Here is a 24,269-nt window from a genome sequence, read left to right on the forward strand (position 1 = left end):
GTGTGGGAATGGCACACAGTCCCGGAGTATGGCTTGTATTATTAACAACGATGGTCATATGGAGGTTGTTGACCAGTTAAAATGTTCCAGTCTCTCCCAGCCAATCACATCTCAGCCCTGCAGACTGAAGCCATGCGGAGTCCAGTGGTATTTCACAGAGTGGAGTGCGGTAAGTGTCCCAAAGTGTGTCCTACTATCAGGGGTATCACTCCATCTACTGATGAAGACAGTCTTAGTAGTGGACCTTGAGTTGGGATTGTTTTGTCAATCATGATCAAATCATCTAGATAATTTGATATTGTTTAATTCTTCATTAGAAAGTAGTTTTAGTGAAACCTCTGCTCAGCAATGTTTGTAGATTATTAGGAGTAATCAAGACATTATCTGGAAAGAAAATTTGCTCTTGAGATTTACAAATGTCATCTTCATTTGCGGCGTTGAAAAACAGAAATTTAATTCTATTCAACTCCATTTTATTGTGCCGGAGGCAGATGTTTCAGAGCTGGGTGTTCAAAATCTCAGCACATAAAACTACAACTATTTGCAGGGCCAGATACCAAAAGAGAGGTGTAAGAAAATTAGTTTTTTCTAATTTAGGTTAATGGATCCTTTAAATATTGGTATTTTTCTTTTAGAGGAAGTATGGGATGAGCTGTGATGACTAAGTGGTGTCCACATTCAGACCTCAAATAACATTATTCATACTGTATGTGCAACTCTTCATCCCTGATTTCGTTCTCTCTTTCTATCACCTCAGTGTTCAAGCTCCTGTAACGGTGGTTACCGTGTGCGTGAGGTGCGTTGTCTTGCCAACAACATCACCCCAAGCAATCGCTGTGACCCCAGTTTGACCCCAAATAGCCGAGAAGAGTGCAACAAACAACCTTGTGGAGCTGAAATAAGTACGTCTGCCAAGAAGTGTTGTATTACTGCTGTGCATCCACTAAAGGTGGGGTTGGGTCAGAGTTCTCTCGAGGGTCAGAGAGACGTGAGATTTCTCTACGATAATGTCACCATGAAGATGTTTATCTGGGTTAAACACTTCTGATATTCAGTGGTAATCATTGTTCTCATAAATACAACCAAATGTGTAAGCTTGTAATTAATAATTTTGAATGCAAGAAAGTTTATGGGACATAACACATGTTCTTTTAGGCTTTCATGGCCAGCATGTCCTGTATTGCTTGGTAAACGGATGCACCACTGTTAAAGTCTGGCTTCTGTAAGCATACAGGATGGTGATGGAGGGTGAGGGTATATAGTGTATAACACCTTATGGCATATGTTCATTTTACTTTCCAGTCCAAACAGAGTACAATACACTACAAATCTGCTTATTCATTGTTTTATTTTTTCCAGAGGACATGTATTTTATAGAAGATCACAGTCACTACAACCAACATATTATTTGTTATCATTGGTTGTGGGAAGGGAAACACACGTGGTATGAATCATAGTGAGTATGCCAGTTCAACCGGTGGGTTTTTAGTTATTATGACCATGATCAGAGGCCATGAGACTAAAGAAAGTATGACTTTAGTGAGTTGGACTCTGTATTGAGCATTTAGTAACTAACTAGAAGGCTCATTGAATTAGCACCAACAGTGTAGTGGATAACACTGAATGGAAGAAAGAAATCTGCTTTGCTTCTCCCATTTTTCTCAGTTTCTCCAACATTTTCCTTCACAGATCCATCATGCAGTGACCAGTATCATAACTGTATGGTGGTGGTTCAAGCCCGACTGTGTGTTTACCCTTACTACAGAAGTGTCTGCTGCGCCGCCTGCTCTCATGCCCACAAAACATACCCCAACTCATATCAAAAGACCCACATCCGCAGGTGATGCCGCCACAGGAAGGTTAAATTCAACTCTGCTAGCTCTGTTTGATGATCACCTTAATATGTAGGAATGTAGAAAGAGGTTCAATATTCAGTCACTCAGCCTGCCATGCACACTGTTAGAGTGAGATCCTCTTTCATCTTCATACCAAACTGGATTAAAAATAACCTGAAATTGTATTCTCTTCTATTCTCAGTGTAACTTTTAACTGGACTGCTCACATTTGGTGATGTACGTACTTGTACACATATTCTTAATAAAGGGTGTATAGCTTCTGTTACTCAGCTGTTGTTATAATATAACAAATGTTACAGGCAAAATTTGGCAGTCTAATGTTGACATGATAGTGTTTTGTCTCAACCACCCATTGTGATGTGCCAGTGGTTGCTGGCAGGAATCTGCTAAAATCATTCCACCTGTTCACACCGGCCATTCAGAGATCCTTTCCTTATGCGTTTCCAGTGTAAGTATTGGGAGTAGATTCCAAAGTTGATGTGCCGAAGCTAAAAAAAAAGAATTTGAAACATAGTTTTATAGTCATTTTTGTTGGAATTTCATATCATTTCATATCTTTACAAAAATGCAAGACAAGAAGTGTAAGGAATGGATTACAGTAGGTGCAATCCATTCCTTACACTTCGTAGGTGTAATGCTATTTTGCAAGCCACAGTTGTCATTTTAGCTGGTAAAATTCACGATCTTGGACTAAAAGAACCTTTGGACCATTTATGTCTAAGAAAAGCAGCCATTACAATTACCAGGAATTTAAAGATAAAAATCAGCTCTTATTACTGTAAACTATGTAAATGCATTGCTAGATTGGAAGGCAGAACAGGCGTAGCAACAGTAACTAAGGGGGACAGAAAGTGGCGAAGGGTAAATTTAAAAATACCCAACCAAATCAAAATTCAAACCACAATGAAACATGTCTAGTCCTACACTCAAAATATGTATTATTCATTCACATTTGGAGCAACTTGTGTCTAATCTTTAAAAACTCTCTGTTTCCTTTACAAATCACTGTGCAGAAAAGGCTTCTAGTTCTCCGAGATGAACGCTCATTGGCCTCTGTCAGTATTAATAATGACTACCAATCAGGTTCGAGCATTTTCAGGATTAAGGAACCTCTGTAAAATAGTTAATAAGCATATTTGTAGGTGTCAAACCTTTCTATCTGTAATTGTGAGGTAACAAAGTTTTAGCATTTCGCATGTTCCATTGCAGCTAAGAGTAACTGATAGAAGTTATGCTACTGCCATTATTTTTACATATGCATTAATAGATGTGCAATGTGGAGATTTGCTTATTATTAGGGTTTATTTACTTTAGGCTGAATATTCTTAATGTATAGTTTATCTGTTGACTTCTGACAGCTCGTGAGACTTTCTTTCACATTGCCACATAGCAAGCCTGTCAAACGGCAATGGAGGAGAAAGTATTCAGATCCTTCACTCAAGTAAAAGTTGCAATACTCATTTTTTGCAATGGGTGTAAAAGTAAACATTTCAAAAAAACTGCCTTGTGCATGTCACGCTACACTATATAATATTGTTTTCATCACTGATACATTAGTTTGTAAACCGAGTAGCATTTTACAGTTTGAGTTGGTTGAGGTGGATCATTTAAAAAAAAAAATTATATACTGTTGGCTATTTTGATGTATAACAATGTTTCATATTTTATGATCTCATCAATAAAAGTAACTAATATGTTAGTTTTTTATGTTGGGGAGTAAAAACTGCCCCTATTTCCCTCTAAAATCTGGTGGAGTGGGGAAACAGATTTTTATTTTTAATATTTATTTAAACTTGATTGAAATATGTACTTTGTTACTTTCCTTCACTGGTGCCAGGCATGGACCACAGTCTGTTGACACAAACCTACATCTTCAAGCCTAAAGCTGGCTGGTTTTGTTTTTTGGAGATAGAAAAACTCCACAACAAGCTGAAAAAACAGCAACTCTGAATGGAACGTAAAGATTTGCTTGGAAAACATCCATTGAAAACATGGTGTAGGTGTTCATGCTGCACATTTATTTTATGCACCACATTATCCAGTCAAAAAGAGATCACATTCGGTTTGTTTCTTATTCAAGATAGTAATACTGCTGCTTTAATGGGACAGCCGGACTGACAACATGTAAAAGGCCAATCACGGAAACTTAAAGCACAGTAAGAAACATGAAATGAACATCAATGAAAAAATGCACGTTGCAGTCTCTATTTCTCTTACAACAAATTAAAATGGGTACCAAGACTCTTTTACACTCTCCCACTTTGTGTCTATATATAATCTTTAGTAATGTTCCCAAGGTGATTTTGAGTCTTTTGGTGTCCGTGGATGCAAGGCTGCACTGGTAGGTCCATGCTAGTAGGCTGTTGAGGATGTGTTAGGAAAAATCTTCAGGGTGAGCCTGGGCCTTTGGCATTGAGGGATGCAGGGTGCACATTCACCAACAATATCCATGTCTGTCTTGATTTAATTGCTCGGACACCATTACCCAATAAACATTCAAGGTTGGCGTTCCATGCTGATAAACCTTAACCCATTATTATTATATATATATATATATATATATATATATATATACATACATATACATATATATATACATATACATACATACATATACACATATACATATTACTCACAGACACCAAGCTGGGGTTTTGTGAACAAAAATGGCAGCCACGGCCCACTTGTATTTTTTATTTTTATTTTTTCTCTTGAAAGCTATTTTTTTGCTTTGTCCTTGGCATTGAGTACCACACAGTACAAGACATTAATGTAATTGTTTAGCAATAAGATGTCTAAAAACATACTTGTTAGCTTCACCCGACGCCCCCCCTCCTTTGTCCTAGAATTGAACAATCACTATTTATACAAGTCAGTTCTGAAAATACAATGGCAAGTGACATTTTCCACCAAAATTTCATTGTGAAAAACAAAAAATATATATCACTCCCCATCTGATTTGTTCAATTTATCAAATGCAACAACTGGTTTGTTTTTCTTTGTAGCATCGTACCAACATTCACGGATTTCAATATTATAGAGGTTTTACAAAGACATAAATATAGTAGGATACACTGTAAAAAAATACAAAATAAAGTTGATATTGTCTTTTTCTTAAATGATAATTTACCAGAGGCAAACCCAGAAAAAGATCTTTGACACTAGGCAAAAAACACTAGAATTACCCCCTGAGGTCAAATGAGAAAAGAATAGCCATGTCTCAAACCAGAGCTTAGTCCCATATAACTCACTACTGTCACGTTATTCTTAAGTAGTGTACCATGTACAGGACTCTAGGCAAAATGTGGGTGTCCTGTGTGACAGAGTCATTGTGTACTATTCCAGTGCACTTTGTTTGGGTGTTACTACTATACTAGCGAGACACTAAGCTAAGGAAAACTTGAAGGCACAATTATCTGAGGCAGAATATGCCTCGAGAATATAACACAACAGTTATGGTATCGAGGGAGTAAGATTCAGAACGGGAAGAAACAAAAGGGGAAATAAAAGTTTACAGTTTCAGGGATTTTTTAGGTCTAAGAACGACGAGGCAGTGAATCAAGTTAAGGCCAAATTCCTGTACTTAAGATCGTCCAATTAGAACGCTCCAACAGTAAAGATGATGTTAGACCTGACAAATCAAACAGATTTGCAATACGATATCAGTTTTAATACAACAACTCGTCTGTACATTTTGTCATATAGCCTGGCGCGCTATATAGATATTTCTTCTTGCGGTTATGTCAATTCATTAAACAAGGCTTTTTTTGCAGTTCTTTCAGAGGTTGTTAATATGCACAATAATGTATAAATGTATGTTACAAGAATATACATGGGCTTCAGTCTATAATATCTCAGTAAGGAGTACATCCAAGCATTCAGGGTGAGGACTTTGGCTTTGAAAAGTTAGTCTACATATGCACAAATATGAAACACCCGTAGAAAATGCACCATAGAAAAAAGGACAATGAAAATAAAGAAAAACAATAATGGACTACATGGCTCACACTGGTCACTTAACGACCCTTTCCATCACGCACAACCATTTCATTTCATTTCATCTTTAAAAAAAAACACAGAACAAAAGGTTTTCAAGTTTCACTTTTTCATACCCCTTACAATTTATCTGTGATCACAGATGTGTTCAGGGTTGAAAAGGAACAAGAAATACAAAAAAGGAACAAAGACTGGGGTTTGGAGGGCTTCAAAGGGTAAAGTTCAAGTTTGTCATTTCTCATGTGCAAGTCAATATAAAAATGCTACAACTCGTACAACTATCTTGTCAACAAGACAGGTTTAGGGCAGGCCAAGTCCCCCTGTAGTTTGCTAAATAAAAAGGGGCTTGGAAATTGGCAGGACAGCTTGCTCAAGCGGTGACGTAATTCACAGTCTCCACTCGGTGTGTTTTTGACCAGCTCTTCACCACCTCTGCCAAACCATTCATGTGAAGGAAGAGCACCTGTAAGAGTCTGTGTTATTACATCGAGAGCCAAAACAAGGTCTCCATCCTTTGTCTCTTCTCTCTTATGGCAGAAGAATCATCTCCCTCCTCTTTTCTGAAAACGTCATTCCTCACTCTTTCGTTCCTATGACTTCAGCTTAGGTTGGCTATCCCATTTGTTTTTCTATGTGTCTCTCACTCGCTGTCAGTCTCTAGGTCGGAGTCAGACCACTGCACGGGGCTCAGTTTCCCGTGGCGCTGGGCGTACTCGATGACTGCTGTGTAGCAGAAGTAGTACTGGTCCCAGGTCTGGATGCTGAAAGCCCTCTGTGTACGCATCCGCCGCACTGTCTGACGGATATCTACCGTGGCAATGTCCTCCAGCCGAGACAGGCAGATGTCCAGTGTACAGAACGTGCCTGGTTGGGGAGCATAGATGGACGGAAATAAGATCGAGAGGTTGCACAGAAAAAGGACTTTGTTTTGCCATCACAGTGGCAACGCATTTAAGAACATGTTTTTATTTTGATTAAGAATACATTTAATAATATCTTGAAGGCTAGGTGTCAAAAAAAATAGTACTAAAAGATGGCATCAAATACTTGCTTAACACTGTTTTTATACTTACTTTTTAATTAGAGAGGTTAAATCATATCACCAATTTTAGAAGTACTTTTCATACTACTGCTCTCTTTAGACAACACTCAAAACTTTGGTTCGCTCTGTTAAATTAAAATAAAAATGGATTTGTAGAAAACCCGAAACTCGGGTATTGCACTGGCAAGTACTGCTTGTAGTACTGAACAATTTCAAATGATACCCAGTCCTACGAAATTGTTGGGTTTTACAGTTACACCACCCCTGTATGCCAACAGAAAGCCACATGACAAAAAAATAAACAAACACATCTAACGATATGACCACTAGGTGTGTTGTAAAAGTATATTCAAAGCCCACAATGGTACATGCGTTTACCTGTGCGGCCAATGCCGGCACTGCAGTGCACAACCACAGGGGGACCCCCGGGAGGCCCCGTCCAACTGGAGCCCAGGCTCTGGACTGCAGCCTCCCTTCTCTGAAGTACATGCTCACGGAAGTCCAACATAGCAGAAGCACTTTTGGGCACCCCGAAGTCTGGCCAGCTGACATAAAGGAAGTGGCACACCTCCCGTCTCTCTCCAGACTAAGGAAAAGGTTCATAGAAGAATAGAACAATATATCAGACTCTTAATTGGCATGTATGAGAATATGGACAAATATTCATGCCAAGTATTATTAAATGTATTAATTAATAATGTAAGAGATTCTACTAGCACTTATGAAGTTGGTGTGACTTACCTGTGTGTTGTAAAGTTCAAGATGGGAGAGTTTGAAGTCCTGAAACACCTGGATGTGTGTGTTCCTGACCAAGAAGTATCCGTGCTGCTCAGTCCTGCCCTCCTCAAAAGGCCAGTACTGACCACACTTGACACGCCCACGCTCCACCACTCTGAGACACAAAGAAGCACACATCTTTATAATCTCATCATCGGCTCATTGAGGATATGTTGTTACTTGGACTATCCCTACCACTATACACACACTCCTTTGTACACAAACACACAACTGACTTCAAAACTCAGATGTAAAGGAGACTCACCTGGTGGTCATGACAATGATAAGTACCATCTGTTCCCACACCATGCGCCAGAAGTCACCAAAGGTTTTTGGCAAAGGACCTGAAGGACACAACAGTCTGTTAGGTCATGGTAACACCGAACTTTACTCTACTGAGGTCTGAGGGGGGGCTGAGTAGCATTTGGTGAAAAGGTGTAAATTGCATAGAGGACTAAATAAAGATAGTAAGGAGTGGAACCGTGGTTAGTGTCAAGAACTGCTCACCCTGAGTTGCAATGTAGGCGTTGCTCCTTTTGTAGCCATCCATGAAACTGGCATTAATGTAATCTGATGTCTGCAAAACACACAGCAGAAAGGGTTGGTGTTAGGATCTGCTGCCTCCTGTAGGAGGACAGCAAACATTACTATTGGCTTATTTTTAGGCCCGGCACTTATTTGCAGTTATTAAAACTGTAGAGTCCTACTAGCCAGCCGCTTGGTAATGCTCAAGAGGAAATCTCCAATACCGTCATCGCATACCCTTTGGATAAGGGAAGTATATAAAGATTTACCTGAATGATTGATTTAGTATTTTATTAACATTAAAATTGTGATTTGACAGAAACTAAACTGACCAACAGCGATTACTTTGTCATTTTTTTTTTATCATTTCACTGCATTAATTACTGTAAAGAATTCCTTGTTCCAATCACACATATCAGATACAGTAGATAAGGACAGGAAAAGACATCCCAAAGAATAGACCTTCTACGGATCATATTAGTGCCCTCTGCTAATTACTCTAAATGCAAGCAATCTGTAACATTACATTCTCTAAGAAGTAACCATTACATTGTCTTGATCAGAAGGTGGAACACATGACTAATCTGAATATGACTGATGTTGGCGTCCCAATTTAGCATCAAACATCAATAAATCATCCATCTTCTACAGAGTAATAACGGTTTATCATTAAACAAGAGAGAGCAAGAGAACTGAATTATTACCTCATCCTCGTCATCACAGAGCTGGCAGAGACGCACCCGTGACTGGTCCAGGCAGAGAACATCACTGTACCGGTTCTTTATCTGATTGGACAGTTTCCTGGAAAAGGAAGGTCACATGACAGACTTAGACGGTGGACTTAGGTGTCACCTGTCACGTAACATACTTTCACCTTGGTACTGAGAGGCTTAAAATAGAGGAAGGGACCGGCAGAGACCAAAGAACACAAAAAAAGATAGGAGCTGAGGAAAATATATTTCTTTATCTATTCTCTTACTTGGAGTAGTCAAAGGCGCCTGCTGGTGGCTCCTTCCGGATCTCCTCGTACTCCTGATAAATCCCCTTCTTCTTCTTTCTCTTCACATGTTCCACTAGATCATGAACCGTCATGCCTCCATGCTCTGGCATGTGAATGGACGCCTCCATGCAGCTGTCCTCATCATCAGGACCCCACGAGGAAGACAGGGGTGGGGACTGGGAAGTAGGGTGTTGGGGGGGGCGTGGCAAAGATTTCTGGGGCAACGGAGGCACGCCTTCCTCTTCCTCGCCATCCTCCTCCTTTACATCGTCATTCTGAGAACTGTGTGCAGAGTCCGTTGCCTCAACTTCCGCGGCATCTCCATCAACTTTCTGGGAAAACGGTGTATCAGGGGGCGTGTCAGACTGGGGCGGGGCTTGTTGGCCACGACCGTTCATGTTAGCGTTGGGGCTAGAGCCACTAACAGCCATGTTGGCTACGCTCATTGCTGAGCCGTTCCAGTGTTGGTGGTTCCCCTGCGGCCTGTTTGCAGCAGACTGTGGGCTCTGCTGGTACAGTCCCTGGCCTTGAGTCCTGCCGTCCGCCACACCGCAGTGGTTATGTGGGTTAGCATTGCTATCATCGTAGCAGTTCGAGTTAGCCACGGCTAGCTCAGAACCTAACTGTGTATTTATATGGGTGCGTGACAGTGTAGCGCCTGCGCTTGTGTTGCCGCACTCTAAGCTGTAGGAGCGCAGCAGGTTTCCCACACAGTCTTGTGTGTCATGTTCTTGCGTGTCACCCTGAACAGTGTTTGTGTGTGAGTTGACACAGGACTGGATCCAAGCCACGTGGCTATATTGGGAGGTCCCGCCCAGGTGTTCAGGGAGGGAGGAGACTGGGATGTGACTGGCCAACTCATGAGCTTTCACTGTGCACACCTGGTGAATGGTAAAAAAAGAAAACACATTTCATATAACGAATGACAACCAAACACCTTGCACCCTGTGACATAACTCCAACTGAAAACCGACATTCATACCCTCTCTCTCAGCTTCTCACGCACAAATAGGCGGAGGACCGTGAAAGGTGCTCGAAACCAAAGAGGCGATGAAACAATGAAGACACATTTAAGACGAGCTGGAAATGCCCCCTACGAAATACAAAGATCAGACACACAAAATAGTGAAAGTGGTTTTTAATTTCAGAGAGAAAGTTTTGACACCAAGGCAGGCAGATAAGAGAGACAAGACAGAGACTGTTCCTTTTGTTTACCTTGAGCAAATTGAGGATCTTGACACAGAGCTCATAGTCAAAGTTGGCATAGCTGGAGTTGGTCATGTCGTAGATAAATATGAGTCCATCTCTTTGAGTTTGAACACTAGGGAGAAATTAAGATATTCAAATAAAAAGCAGTAGAAGAGAGTAAAGAAGATTGCCATAAGAAACGCCTTTCATTTTATAAAATATACCTGAGAGAAATAAGGCAATACTCTATACCACAACAACAGGTTAAAGTGCACATAGGAAAATTGTAGGTATTCGGGCATCACCTCTCTATGGCTTTGTCCAGCTGATAGATGATGGCCTGCAGCACAGCTCTGTGGGTGGTGACGTCTGGCCGATGGAGACGAGCAGTGAAGAGCGCTAGAGCTGCACCTTTTGCATCCCGTCCGGGCTGGTGGGAACATTAACAGGTTATCATACAGATGAAAGCAAATTCATTGGGATTCCATTTGATGTGATTTGTGAGAAAGTGCAGCAATCAATTCTGATCATAAACATACACATTTTCAGTCCATCTTTTACTCCATCTCTATTCATAAACACACAAAGGCAGGGATATAGAGTACGTGCAGACTGACATGCATTGCACACACACAGAGTCTTCTTAAATGACCAGCATGTGTACAATAGTCATCGTATCCTGAAGTGTGACTCGCAATGGCTTTAACACTCACCAGGACTGTAAATTTTCCACTAAGGAGCTCAGAGCGTAGAGGCTCCTCGTCAGGGTTGATATTGATGATTCCCTCTTTGATTCTTGTGTTCTAATTTCGATACACGATGGAGAGACAGGAGAGAAGGGGAAATTAAAAGAACAGAAACATTATCAACTTAAATGTAGTTGTTGTCCAGAGTTGGTCTTTATTTGAAGATCTATAGATTAAATTAGAGCAGGTTCAAATCCTGTCCTTTTAATGTCTTTGGCAGACAACACAGTGGACCTTCAATGCTTTTCCTTATTTACTGTCTTTCAGTATATTTGTCTTTCAGTATATTTGTTGGAACCGGAGTGTATTTCAGACACTCTGCTTCCAACTGTCTTTAACTGTTTTTTCTAACCAGTGCTGGGTTAGTCGTGCCCCAAACAGCTACAGATATATTATGATGTTTAGGTATAAGAAATGTTGAATATGTTACTATTCTAACTCATTGTACCCTGTAATAATAGGCCCCCAAAGAACTTATAAGATATGGAACTTGACTGTATACTTCTGACTTACTGTGTACTTTTTAAGATTATTGTTTTGGGATTTTATGGCCTTTAATTGATACCAGAGCTTAAAGACAGGAAAGGGAAGAGGGGGGATGACATGCAGCAAGGGCCAAGGACTACAGGGGGAAAACACACTACTGGGTGAGCTAGAGGTGACCTCGCTTACTGTGTACTGAAAGACTGTAAAAGAAAATATTTGAATGTAGGACTTGTAATATATTATAGTTATAATTCAGAAAAAGACATTTTGAGTAGGCCTCCTACTTCGAACACTATCAATACCAACATTCACAGTTAGAGAAAAGGTAAAAAGGTAGACACTGTTTGCCTGCGGCCCAAGTTGAGCAGCCTTGTTCTTTTAATCAGTCAGAGTGTGCTCTCCTCTAGTGCTCTCCAGGGTAAGATCATTCCTCTACTTCAAGTCCTCCAGTCCAAACGGTGAAAATGTCCATGACGGTCGTACAGACCGTTATTATACATCCATGGTTCAGGCAGTGTGGAAGCATTCTGCTTAGAAGTGGTAATTTTACAGCTCACAGATACAATCTAGTCTCTGGCTTTTGTTTGATATCTAGTGTTGGCAAAAATTACGTTAGCATAGCTATTTGTTGAGTTTCCTCTTGGCGTAATGCTCTGAGCAAATTTTAGTGAGAACAATAGACACGGAAGAAGCAAAGCTGTAGGATTATGTTCTGCCATTGTCAAATTGGGAGTTAAAGTGTGTTAATAAGAGTGTTGGCATTCAGAACTGGATAACGGATTTGTTTTAACAGGACATGGTTATGACTTGGCAAGCATGTTTGCTGCTAAATTGGAAAGCTGTCAACACAGGGGTCGTCGGTCAGATATCAAAACTTTTACATGGTCAGGGAACACTTTACAGCAGCAAGCAACTGCATCAAATGGCCTCATTCTTCTTTCAAGTATAAATAAGCAAAGTTTGTGATTTTTACTAGTAAAAAAACATATACATTTTTTTTTTTACTGTATATACCATCATATAAGTCTAAAGAATGTTTTCGCAATTTCAAATCACAATATTAAGAAAAGGACAGGTCCGAAATCTTGTAACTGAATATCTTTCCTAAATCATTCAGAGCTAATTAAGCCCTGTGGTTTCTTGTCGATAACAGAAAAAGTGAATAGTCATCTCAGTTTTGTCACCAAAGCACCGCTGTACCTTGTATGCTTGGAAGAGGTCGATGGCTCTTGAGACGTCAAACTTGCGGGCCATGAGAAACTTTACAGCTGTTGGTTGGGACACGAGCCCAGCGCTGTGAGGCTGCTCTCTGCTACGCACCTCACCCAGGAACTCCTCCACAGCCTGGGGAAAACATGAGAGATGGATGAATAAGATTAAGCCAAAAATATTGTGCAAAAGGGGAATAACCAGAGTAGGAAAATGTGGTTAAAAAATGGAATGGTCTAGAATTTAGGTAGTAGGGCTACAGCAAAAGGAAAATAGGCATGACAACTGATATTAAAAAGAAAATGAGTCTGTCAGCCCCCTCAGCTTTGTATTTCTTTCCCTTCCGGAGTTACAATGGTGGAAGCCGGCTGTCCTCCAAATATGTAACCAGCAAAAGGAAAGTCAGATTAAATCATCAGCTAGGTGCAACACTTGAATCTACTATCTCATGGGAAAAAGAAAGAAGATGTCTAGGGAATAACTAATCCAAATACAGGGTTTCCCTTTGAATTGTTTGTTGGACATGGTAACAAGATGGAAACCCAAACCCTGATGAATATTTGGTTATAAGATGAAACGCTGATGAAGATAGTACTTACTACAATACTATGGGAAACACTACTACATGTGTGGAATCATGTCATCAGCACAATGGTAAGCTTATACAAAAATGATCATTTGGTCAATTATGCAGTCACAAAACTTGGATTTAAAGATTGTAACTTTAAGTCTGAGCCAAGACTATACTGAGCGCAATGCTGTGACTGGACACATATTGAAGTCACAAAGACACACACACAACACATATTCTGGGAAACGTGTCCAACATCTGGTCCTGTTATTTTGCTCAAACAAAGAAACAAGGGATCACATCAAAACACACATAGCTACAATAAAAGGTACAATTGAATGCCCTTGATACCCCTAAAGTTGGCATTCAGGTACTGGTAGTTTATTGTGTCAACAATTGTTTATCAAGTAATGTGGGATTTTAAGAATACTTGCCCTTACAAGTTCATTTACTGCACTGTCATTCTTTCCCTAAATCAATGCTGATGTTACCAAAACATGTTTTTATATGTCAAACAGTAAGTGTGGATAACCTTATTCGGATTTGGGACATTATAACAAGTCAGAGAGGGTACCATTAAATCACATCACACCCATTCTGTATGCAACTACCAATAACTGAACATCAGCACCAGGGTGGTTGCTAGCCTTGGTAGGGCTAATCCAAGGAAACAATAACAACAGCTTTATTTATAGAGCACCTTTTAAAAACAAAGTTACAAAGTGATTGCCAATGAAAGAAGGAGGCAAATAAGACCCAGAACGTCTCTCGCTGCAAATTAAAAGATGACAGCAGTGTTTTGTATCAGCTGCGGCCTTTAAAACTAAAACTACAAAAGGTTTTAAACAGCACGTGTCCTCATGGCAGTTCATTGATTGATGTTACAGGATCTGGGAAAGGGATGATAGCTATCAAGAAACACATTGACAAATCTGGGGAGCAGTACAAGCGTGTCCTGTAACTTAGCTAAATGGTCCCCAAGTGGGGTCCCAGCACAAGGGGCAACGATTTTCTTTCACTTTAATTCCCTCCACCAGTATCACAATGACAGAATGTGTGACTATTTTGGTCATGGGTCTCATCTTTCTGTAATAAAACATCTAAAAAGCAAAAATTCTATCAGCTGCAGGACCCTGAGACAAAATCTTATCAATTGGGGCCCAGTGGTCTAATTTGTGTTAGTTTATAGGACATTGATGTAAAAACGTTTTGGAACCACTGACTTATAGCACTGCCTCATAGATCAGTTAACCTTGTGTTTGCCTGACGAAGATACAACGAGTAACATTAGCTGTGAAATGAAGCTGTCGTCGGAATTGCTGCGTAACATTTGATGCTTGCTATCAAAGTCAGGCCCACCCCTTTCGCTAGAAAATGATGGCAACAACAATGCTAGGAACCGGAGGATCACTTCTGTGAATTCTCGACCGTAAATCTGATTGGCAGGACACTGCCAGCTAGATCGCTCATCGCAAACACTCGCGTGTCAAGATCTTGGTCTGTCTTAACTGTGTCAAGGTACATTATGACAATCAACACTTGAGACAATCAGTGTTTGGTCATTTTTAACCCTCACATTTTGTCCAACATGATTTTTGACGTCTAACAACATTGCTATCGTAGAAAATCCCTGCAAGTCAATAATAGCTATTAGCATTAGCCAGCAGCTAGGTTACATGTGGCAGCTGGATGGCTAACGATACCTTCTTAGGCACTAGAAGCCACATGTATGGGACAAACCATAGCTAGGTAACGAGATGTTGCTAGTTAACATTAGCGATATGGACATGTCTTTGTGATCCATGTCAACATGGGTTATTAAAGAAGCGAGCATTTGAGATACACAACCGACCAGTTAACGCTAGGTGATCACTACCTAGGTTACCACTACAGTAGCAAACGCCATCTATAGCAGCAAACGCCATCATGCTAACACACATGCTAACTGCTGTCAGTCGGCAAAGGAGAGGAGGGTGCAAACGGGCCAGGGCTGTTTACTAGACCACATCGTTCCCAGGGACATCACCGTGACAAATTACATGAAAGAAATCGTCGGTTGGCGAAGAAACCGAAGGTGACATGTGTACACACTGAACATGATGGGGAGATGAGGGGGGAAAAAATATCCGTAAAGAGACCCTTACCAGCTGCTCCTGAGTTGTCAGGGCTTCCGCCATCTTGAAGCCTCCGCAACGTCGCAGCGGGCGCGCCCACCAGCCGCTTGCTCACGCCCTACAGCCCGGGAAGGAGACCGAGGCACCGCCCATAAGCAACAGACACAGCTGGATCAATGCAGACTCAGGAACTGTATTTATCAATGTAGGTTCATACACTTCATAACAAGTTAAAATATATCTTTTCAGAGCATTCTGTAGGCTGCTCCACTTTAAACAGCTCACCTATGTTGCAGCTACAGTACAGCAAAGATAAACAAGATAAAGGCGGCAAACAATGCATAAACTTAGACTGTGGTTAAAGTGTCCAAGATGGACCATTTGTTTGTGAAGCGTGATCTTCCACGCTGTGTTGAGGAATTTTATGTACAGATTTATATGCCGATTAACATAGTCAAATAATACAATTTTAACTGCTATATAACCAATCCTGCATTTAGTGATACCATATATTTCCCCAAACTGGAAACACTGGAACATGCAACATTAGGCCACCTGTTATAATTATTGGGCATAGCTTTTGTATGTCTGTATGCATATATGTATAAATGTGTGTTTGTTTTGTATGCTTTCTTTCTGTTATTTGTGGGAGTCAGTGTGTCTGTAGGTAGGCCTATTTAAGTTTGTGTTTGGTTTGTAGGCCTACCCCTCTTGTAATGTGTTACGTGTAGGCCTACTTATTTTTCATCTGAATGAATTTTCACCTTGAGTCTGTAAAAATAAAGTTGGAAACTGTATTTGTCAATACAGCTATACTAACAATTCATAAACTGTATTTGCCTATACATATCATTTAAAGTAACATATGTATCTGCATGTTTGCATTGCATTTAATTTAATCTAATTTATCTATCTGGGAAATAATAATACAAATACTAATACGTTTTGTTGATATAGCGCCTTTCAAGAAACCAAATCAAGCATTAGCGTCAGCCTGTCAACATACAGCATTCATACCGCAATTTCTTCAGAAGTTGCATTCTCTAGTTTAAAATTAATATTTGCATGATTAGCTTATGAGCTTATTGACCATTTTTGCTTTTCAATTCTAAATCATTCATCTAGTTCAGCACACACATCAAAACAATGTTTACCACTCTTGCATTTTTCCATCCAAACATTTGATCGAAGTACTGTCAATATTACAAGTCTAGATTAGATCTAGTATTATTAACATATAAAACTAATGGCTATAGTAGTAGTAGTCGTCGTAGTAGGCCTAGGAGTAGAAGTAGTGGGGGGTGGAGGAGTAGTAGTAGGAAGAAGAGTAGGCCAGGAGTGAATGGGAACTTATGCATTCAAGCATTTGTTCCGTCGAACTGTTTTTGTGGAGCACCGGGGCGGCACTCCGGCGGCCTTTTTGATTCCCCATTTGTTCAGCGCTGCCATGAGCGCAGCGCAACACAAACACGACAAATGTTTTCACTTAGCAACCAAAATAAATTATTCTACGGCGACGCTTGTTTTCGCCAAACCACTTTCCTTACCTTTGAATGTTAACTAGTTTATAAACTCGTGTCGAGAGTCAAACTGATGTCATGTTAATGAACATCCACATACTCACGCGTTTGTCAACAGTAGCTACAACTTCAGTATGAGCACTTCGGGTCCTCCCCTGAAAAAGAAGAGCTACATGGGGCAGCACCAGATAAAGAAGAAGAAAAGGTAAGTCTAAGTCAGTTTAACTTAACTCATAATCTTCATAATGGTTAAGATAAATATGACCAAATTCCTCCTTTTGCCTGGATACATCTTCCAATTTCTGTGGCATTTCTATCGATGAACGTCAGTCTTACCTGTGGTGATCATACTTTTTCCTGAGCACAGTTTCCAGGCTCCTGATGACCCCCCAGACGGAGACAGACTGTTGCCAAAAACCCATTACCCATCAGGCATAACAAACAATAGCAAAGACAACCTCTCGGTGAGTGCGACAGCATGAGAGAGAGTTTTTCTCCTACTCTATTCATTATCCTTTGCACATCTACATCTACAGACGTGTGTTAATCTCCATTTTTAGGATGGAGGAGCAATGTTTCCACTGGGAGAATCCACATTCGCTCTTGATGAAGAGATGCTGCAGGTGCTGGATGCTGTAGACTCTGTGCAGCCTGCAGCTAGAAATGCTTGTCCAACAACAGTAAACAGGGATGCACACCCAGCAGCATCATCAGCTGTTTTTGCCTTCTCAGGAGCTGACAGAGCTCCTCAGTCCACAGGCCAAGGACCCCGCAGAGACCCCAGCACCCAGGAGAGAGTCTGTGGGCGTAGTGGGGATTGTAAGAGACCAGAATGGAGAGCTGGGTGCAAAGACCTTGCAAAAAGGCTTCTCTTCAGTGAGGACTCTGAGGAAGTGGAGCATGCTCAGAGGGGCCCATCACCACCTTCTGCCTGCATCAATGGGTCATCCTGTCAAGAAATAAAAAATGGTCAGCAAGTAGGCAGCTCCACCAAGTGAGTTTTAACCTACACATTATTGCCCAGTTCTTCTTTTGTGTCGATTATGCGCCTCCATTCTTTTCTTTTAACAAATGTTTTTTATTTTTGTGTGTTTTGGTAGACAGACACTTACACCCAGAAGAAAAAGCTCTCCTCGTAGCAACAACAAAAGGGGGTCAAATAAAAATGCTGATCAACCTCTGGATGTATCCAAGGAATACATCTTGTTCAGCCCAACCCGTCTCACAGCTGCCATAAAGAGAGCTAAACTCCAGCCGTCATTACAGAATCAGTCTGCCTCGGTGCTCACAGTTCCCACTGGCTTAGACCTTAGCACTCTCAGTGACACTTTACCTCAGCCAGGTAAAGTACAATTTATAAAACATTCTTTACGGTTGATTGTGTGTGTTGTTCACTCTTTATGACACATTGTCATGTCTGGATGAACCTGCTAGGGTTAGCCCATGAACACCCTGATATAACATTTCTCTTTCCAATGTAAAATCCACTTTGCTCTGCATAAAATACATAACTCACAGCACTAAAAGCTCTTTCCACTAGTTTTATTTAATACCTCATTTAAAGAGACTTTTTAATTTGTACTGTAGGCATTGCCTTGTGTGCCCCTGCGGGGCAAGCCGAAAAGCTGCTGTTATGCAGTTGGGGCTTACCTAAACCTGTCCTGGAGCGCTACCAGAAACACGGCGTGACTCACATGTTCGAATGGCAGGCTCAGTGCCTCACTGTTGGACAGGTGCTGCAGGGAGGTAACCTGGTGTACTCAGGTAAGAAGGCAAACCTCTCTATCTAAAAAATGATTCACAGAGGCAGTCACTGTTCTGCAAATTTTCTGCTTTATATCCCTTCTTTTTCAGCCCCCACCAGTGCTGGAAAAACTCTGGTGTCAGAGCTGCTGATGTTGAAGCGTGTGTTGGAGACTAAAAGAAAAGCTCTCTTCATTCTGCCATTTGTCTCTGTGGCTAAAGAGAAGATGCACTACCTTCAGGTGAGGGAGAGGTGGAAAGAAAAGCATGCATGTGCTTTTCTTGTTATGGACAATGTGTTGTCCCTCTGTGTGTGTGTGTATGTATAATTAACAGTCTTGGTTCTGTGGACCCGTAGAGTGTATTTGAAGAGGCAGGAGTTCGTGTGGGTGGATATATGGGCAGCACCTCAGCTGCTGGAGGGTTCACAGCACTGGATGTGGCTGTTTGCACCATAGAAAAAGCCAATTCTCTTGTTAACAGACTCATTGAAGAGGACAACATGGATCTACTAGGTAACATATTAGTGATAACCGACTTTCATGATTATAATACAGAGATTATGAGTTTGAAAAGTGTGTGTTTTTTGTCCTGCTAGGTATGGTAGTGGTGGATGAGTTGCATATGGTTGGAGATTCTGGAAGAGGATACCTACTAGAACTGCTCTTAACCAAAATCCGCTACATTGCACAGAAGCAGAACACCACTGGGTATGTGTCTTTTACTCTATCTACATTTATCTTCGCTAAAGCTACAGTGTTTAAACATCCAAGTTCTTATGCTAATCTGTGCAACTCTTTCTGCAGGTCTCTTTCTGCGGGTGTACAGATCATAGGCATGAGCGCCACCTTGCCTAACCTCTCCCTCCTGGCTGGCTGGTTAGGTGCAGAGCTTTACCAGACAGACTACAGACCCGTACCCTTGCAGGAGCATCTCAAGGTGGGCTGCAATATTTACGACAAGAGCCTCTCTGTGGTCCGGCAGTTCACCCCTGCACTCCGAGTTAAGGTAGTTCAGACATCATCCAACATCTGGGTTATCGTGAATCATTCTTTCTACACTAGAAATATAATCATTTGCTACGTGTGTGATAAATATGTGATATTTCATGAAGGGGGATGACGACCACATAGTGAGCTTGTGCTATGAGACTGTGAGAGAGGGCCGCTCTGTGTTGCTGTTCTGCCCCTCGAAGAACTGGTGTGAGAAACTGGTAGACAGCATCGCCAGAGAATTCTACAACCTCAGACGTACAGGTAAAAGAGGATTTACATTTTGGGCATACTGTGTTTAATAATGAGGTTAAGTACAACTGTAGCTTGTTCTAAAGATAGTTTGTGTTAAGTCTAAATTCTGGTCTCATCCTTTCAGATTGTCATGGCGAAGCAGAGCCACAGCCGGTGTGTCTGGACCGGGAGGGATTAGTGGACGTTGTAGCCCAGTTGAGACGTACTCCAGCTGGTTTAGACCCTATCCTCCAGAGAACTGTGCCATGGGGGGTGGCCTTCCACCATGCCGGTAATCACACTCACACAACGTCTCAACCACAAAGAAACTGCGGGCTTTTTATTGTGTATAATTGAGGTGAAGTTTATCTCTGTAGGTCTGACATTTGATGAGCGTGATGTATTAGAGGGAGCTTTTCGTCAGGGCATGGTCAGAGTCCTGGCCGCCACCTCTACCCTCTCCTCAGGGGTTAATCTCCCAGCTCGCAGGGTCATCATTAGAACCCCTACCTTCAATGGACACTTGTTGGACCCACTAACGTACAAACAGATGGCTGGACGAGCGGGCAGAAAAGGAGTGGACACTATAGGTATGGAGGGAACAAGGGGGCTAGAATTTTTAAATGATTGCTTGTTCATTGGTATTCCAGTTGCCTGAAGAGAAAAAAATTATTGAAGTGAATTCAAAAAGTATCTTTTGTTTGGCTTTTCGTTATTTTGTCCATTCTCTAAGGTGAGAGTGTGCTGGTGTGTAAGGAGGCAGAGCGTCAGAAAGGTATTAGTCTCCTTACTGGAGCTCTTCAGCCAATAAGCAGCTGCCTGGTGAGAAGGGAGGGCGAAGGCGTCACCACCAGCATGCTGCGAGCAATCCTCGAGGTACATATGGCTGGCATCTCGATGAACTCTGCACCCATTAAAATTACTTATAGTAAATAGATCATAAATAGTTCCTTCTTAAATAATAGTTCCCTCATCCTATCGACGCTGTTGATGCATAGTCAGATTACCTTAATAATATTAAGAGTAATAATAATACATTTGTTTTATATTTCTTTAAAAGGTACTCAAAGGCACTTTGCAAAATAAAGGTAGAAACAATAACAAGATCAGTACAACAGACATTTTAACAACTAGAGATAGACATTAAAAAGGTGAAGCAAAGCAGCATAGAAGCAGGATTAAAAAAGCAAACAAATGGAAACACAGCCGGTTTGGTTACAAGTTAAAGCAACACTAAAGAACTTTTCCGCTATGGTCCCCCTACAGGTTGGACGCAGATTTGTCCATTAAAGCTGCCGTATTGTCCCACTATGTCTCATTGGAACTACAGATCTGCTACCCGATCTGGCAACCTCTCATAGTGCGTTTATAGCCGATAGAGGGCCGCAAAGCAAACAGAGTAGTGCCGTTCACCCTGTTAAGCGTTGATGAACCACTGAAACGATTTTGGAAACATTGTTTTAAGGTACATCATTTTGGTGCAAGTTGGCCAGATCGGGTAGCAGATCTGTACTTTGAATAAGACATAAGAATATTGGTAATGATTCCAACCTGTAAGGGGGACCAAAGTGAAAAAGTTCTTCAGTGTTGCTTTGAAAAGAGATGGGTTTTGAGTGCGGTTTTGAAGTGAGTAGGTGATGTGGAATGTCTGAACTGTTTACAATTGTGTTATAACCCTAATTTGAATCATCCCCATTTGCAGATCATTGTCGGAGGTGTGGCCAGCACTCCACAGGATGTGAGGTTGTACGCTTTGTGCTCACTACTGGCTGCCAGCATGAAATGTGAAGGCAGACAAGAATTAAATGAAGAGACCAACAAAGGAGCTATTGAGGCCTGTGTTGAATGGCTGATGGAGAACGAATTTATCAGTATCCAGAAGGATGGACAAGGTACTACCTATGTGTGGCCTTTATTATGTTCAATGAGCATTCTTTATATCTTGACATAAGATGAAAGTAGCTTTTTAAATTCAAATTGAACTATTGTTGTTGAACAGTGCTCTTACGTAATTCAGTGTACAAGTATCAGCTCAAAAACGTTGCTATTACACTGACTATTGGATAACCTGATGTCTTTTCATATCCAGAGGAGCGGTACTGTCCGACTCAACTTGGTGCTGCCACCATGTCCTCCTCCCTCTCCCCTCCTGAGGCTGTGGGAATATTTGCAGATCTCCAGCGGGCCATGAAGGGCTTTGTACTGGAAAATGACATGCACATTCTTTATCTGGTACATATATCTTTTAGTATTTGCTTAATAGGTTTCTGTCACCTTCATTCACTCCTTATCATCCCTGGACACCCCCCCCCCCCCTATACATTCCTTATAGTAACTTAATCTTAATTCTAGCTCTTAATCAAACCAAGAATGTCCCCTCTTCAAATGCAAAGTATTTCAAATGATGTCTACATTCCCCCTAGATCACCCCGTTGTATGCAGAATGGACTACCATAGATTGGTATCAGTTCTTCTGTCTGTGGGAACAGCTCTCGTCATCGATGAAGAGAGTAGCAGAGCTTGTGGGCGTCCAGGAAGGTTTTCTTGCACGATCTGTCAGTGGCAAACTTGTCGCCAAGACAGAGAAGCAACGTAGACAAATGGCTATTCATAAACGGTAATGCATATATTTATGTCAATAACTAATTATTTGTACAGGATATTATTGGCAAATAGTCCCCTCATGTGGTTTTCTGTTCAAAAAGAATCCAAAATATGAGAATTTTAATTGTTAACGTGTTTGGGAAAAAAATTACCTAATTTCATACTAAATTATAGTCACAGTTACACACTTCTGTATGCTATTATGTCAGTAAATAAGGGTGGACAAAATCACATGATCCATAAAACATCAATAAAGATATCTTTCTTAATCTTATAGTGTTGGATTTTGGATGAATGTTATATCCGTATCATATTTTACATATTGTTATAGTTTATGAATGGTTGTTTCATACTGTTCATCATTATTTTATTCAGATGTTCATGCTATTTTGTCCGCTTCCTTTATGCCATTGATTCCCAACATTGTGGCCCGGGAATGAGAGAGAGACCCTCACACAAAACTACTCAAGGATGTACCCTCTGAGAGTCAGACAACACAAAACTTTAAAAAAATGTTTTGATAAAAAAGTCTTTTGTCCAATCTCTCGTCACAGGTTTTTCACCACCCTTGTGCTGCAGGATCTGGTGAATGAGGTGCCTTTGGGAACAGTTGCCTCCAAATACAACTGCAATCGTGGGCAGTTACAGTCTCTCCAGCAGTCTGCTTCTACATATGCTGGTACATGCTTAAGAGTGTCGCTGAGCATCTCTAAAGTCAAGACATATACAGTAGAGTATACCGTCTCTGAATTCTACACTTAAAAGGGGAGGGCAGTAACAAAGGTAGTAACTTGATGCAAGACCCTGGAGCACTTTAGACTAACAGATATACAGCATAGACTTTATTCCATTAGCTGATCTGTCTGCACATACATGATTCCTTCAAAGCCACGTAAAGTGCTCGTTCTTCTTGCATCAAGTTACTACAAGAGGATTTATGAGGTCTTAGTGTAATTCCGGCTTCGAGAGTGTGTGCCCAAATGTGGCTCAGAACAATGTTGTCTGGGTGAGAGTCATACTAATCATGGTGTTTGTAATCAATGTAAACACGGAAAATTACCCAAAGAAAGCCAGAACTAAACAGCAAAACATTAGTAATTCAATGACTCTAAATCATATGCTCAGTGGTGCAGCTGACAGAAACACTGACTTTTTGTCATCCCTTCAGGTATGGTAACCGTGTTCTGCAAGCGTCTGGGCTGGCACAACATGGAGCTGCTGTTGTCCCAGTACCAGACCAGGCTGAGCTTTGGAGTCCAGAGGGAGCTTGTCGACCTTGTCAGAGTTTCCCTCCTGAACGCAACACGAGCCAGAGCGCTGTACGCACAAGGCCTCTGTACTGTTGCTGAACTAGCCAGGGCTACTGTAGCTGATGTGGAGAAAGCCCTGAGGAATGCTGTCCCATTTAAGAGGTAGGTGTGTTTGCTTGTTTGTAAGTACCGCTAAGAAAAGGCATATTAGTTAATCAAGAATATGATTATCTTTACAGCACATAGGCTGATTCAAATTAAGTGCCAGCAGATGATATGACTTATACATGAAATAGCACTTTGTGGGGCGCCTGGATAGCTCACCTGGTTAATCCTGTGCCCCATGTTCCAAGGCTCAGTCCGCAGGTTCATTTCCGACCTGTGGCCCTTTGCTGCATGTTGTTCCCCCCCCTCTC

General features: G+C 41.2%; 3 protein-coding genes across 5 annotated transcripts in view; 2 read left to right on the forward strand and 1 right to left on the reverse strand.

The window, feature by feature from the left end:
* Window positions 1-2,208, forward strand: part of adamtsl7 (ADAMTS-like 7) — a 9,379-nt gene extending 7,171 nt beyond the window's left edge. The window contains exons 10-12 of the mRNA XM_034883486.1: window positions 2-169; window positions 758-902; window positions 1,690-2,208. Coding sequence (XP_034739377.1) covers window positions 2-169; window positions 758-902; window positions 1,690-1,844 — 468 coding nt within the window. The 3' untranslated portion in view covers window positions 1,845-2,208. The remainder of the gene's footprint in view (window position 1; window positions 170-757; window positions 903-1,689) is intronic.
* Window positions 2,209-4,555: 2,347 nt separating this feature from the next.
* ptpn9b (protein tyrosine phosphatase non-receptor type 9b) lies at window positions 4,556-15,651 on the reverse strand. Of its 2 annotated transcripts, XM_034858379.1 has the most exons (13): window positions 15,541-15,651; window positions 12,817-12,960; window positions 11,098-11,187; window positions 10,690-10,814; window positions 10,412-10,517; window positions 10,179-10,289; window positions 9,176-10,077; window positions 8,901-8,997; window positions 8,179-8,248; window positions 7,937-8,015; window positions 7,636-7,786; window positions 7,273-7,480; window positions 4,556-6,716 (listed from the first exon to the last, which is right to left on the reverse strand). In XM_034858379.1, the coding sequence occupies exons 1-13, from the start codon at window positions 15,571-15,573 to the stop codon at window positions 6,493-6,495; spliced, it is 2,340 nt and encodes a 779-aa protein (XP_034714270.1). In that variant the 5' UTR covers window positions 15,574-15,651; the 3' UTR covers window positions 4,556-6,492. The 2 variants fall into 2 exon arrangements, with proteins under 2 accessions (XP_034714270.1, XP_034714277.1); XM_034858386.1 differs by lacking the exon at window positions 10,179-10,289.
* A 1,179-nt stretch (window positions 15,652-16,830) lies between these two features.
* polq (polymerase (DNA directed), theta) overlaps window positions 16,831-24,269 on the forward strand; it is a 15,949-nt gene continuing 8,510 nt past the window's right edge. For both annotated transcript variants that reach the window (XM_034857724.1, XM_034857725.1), the window contains exons 1-18: window positions 16,831-17,235; window positions 17,398-17,494; window positions 17,591-18,024; window positions 18,131-18,372; window positions 18,618-18,794; window positions 18,885-19,015; window positions 19,132-19,288; window positions 19,372-19,483; window positions 19,580-19,781; window positions 19,888-20,029; window positions 20,145-20,291; window positions 20,377-20,589; window positions 20,733-20,875; window positions 21,702-21,891; window positions 22,089-22,231; window positions 22,423-22,616; window positions 23,158-23,282; window positions 23,772-24,015. In XM_034857724.1, coding sequence (XP_034713615.1) covers window positions 17,165-17,235; window positions 17,398-17,494; window positions 17,591-18,024; window positions 18,131-18,372; window positions 18,618-18,794; window positions 18,885-19,015; window positions 19,132-19,288; window positions 19,372-19,483; window positions 19,580-19,781; window positions 19,888-20,029; window positions 20,145-20,291; window positions 20,377-20,589; window positions 20,733-20,875; window positions 21,702-21,891; window positions 22,089-22,231; window positions 22,423-22,616; window positions 23,158-23,282; window positions 23,772-24,015 — 3,164 coding nt within the window. In that variant the 5' untranslated portion in view covers window positions 16,831-17,164. The remainder of the gene's footprint in view (window positions 17,236-17,397; window positions 17,495-17,590; window positions 18,025-18,130; window positions 18,373-18,617; window positions 18,795-18,884; window positions 19,016-19,131; window positions 19,289-19,371; window positions 19,484-19,579; window positions 19,782-19,887; window positions 20,030-20,144; window positions 20,292-20,376; window positions 20,590-20,732; window positions 20,876-21,701; window positions 21,892-22,088; window positions 22,232-22,422; window positions 22,617-23,157; window positions 23,283-23,771; window positions 24,016-24,269) is intronic.

The sequence above is a fragment of the Etheostoma cragini genome, chromosome 2 (assembly GCF_013103735.1).
Source record: "Etheostoma cragini isolate CJK2018 chromosome 2, CSU_Ecrag_1.0, whole genome shotgun sequence".
NCBI classification, from domain to species: domain Eukaryota; kingdom Metazoa; phylum Chordata; class Actinopteri; order Perciformes; family Percidae; genus Etheostoma; species Etheostoma cragini.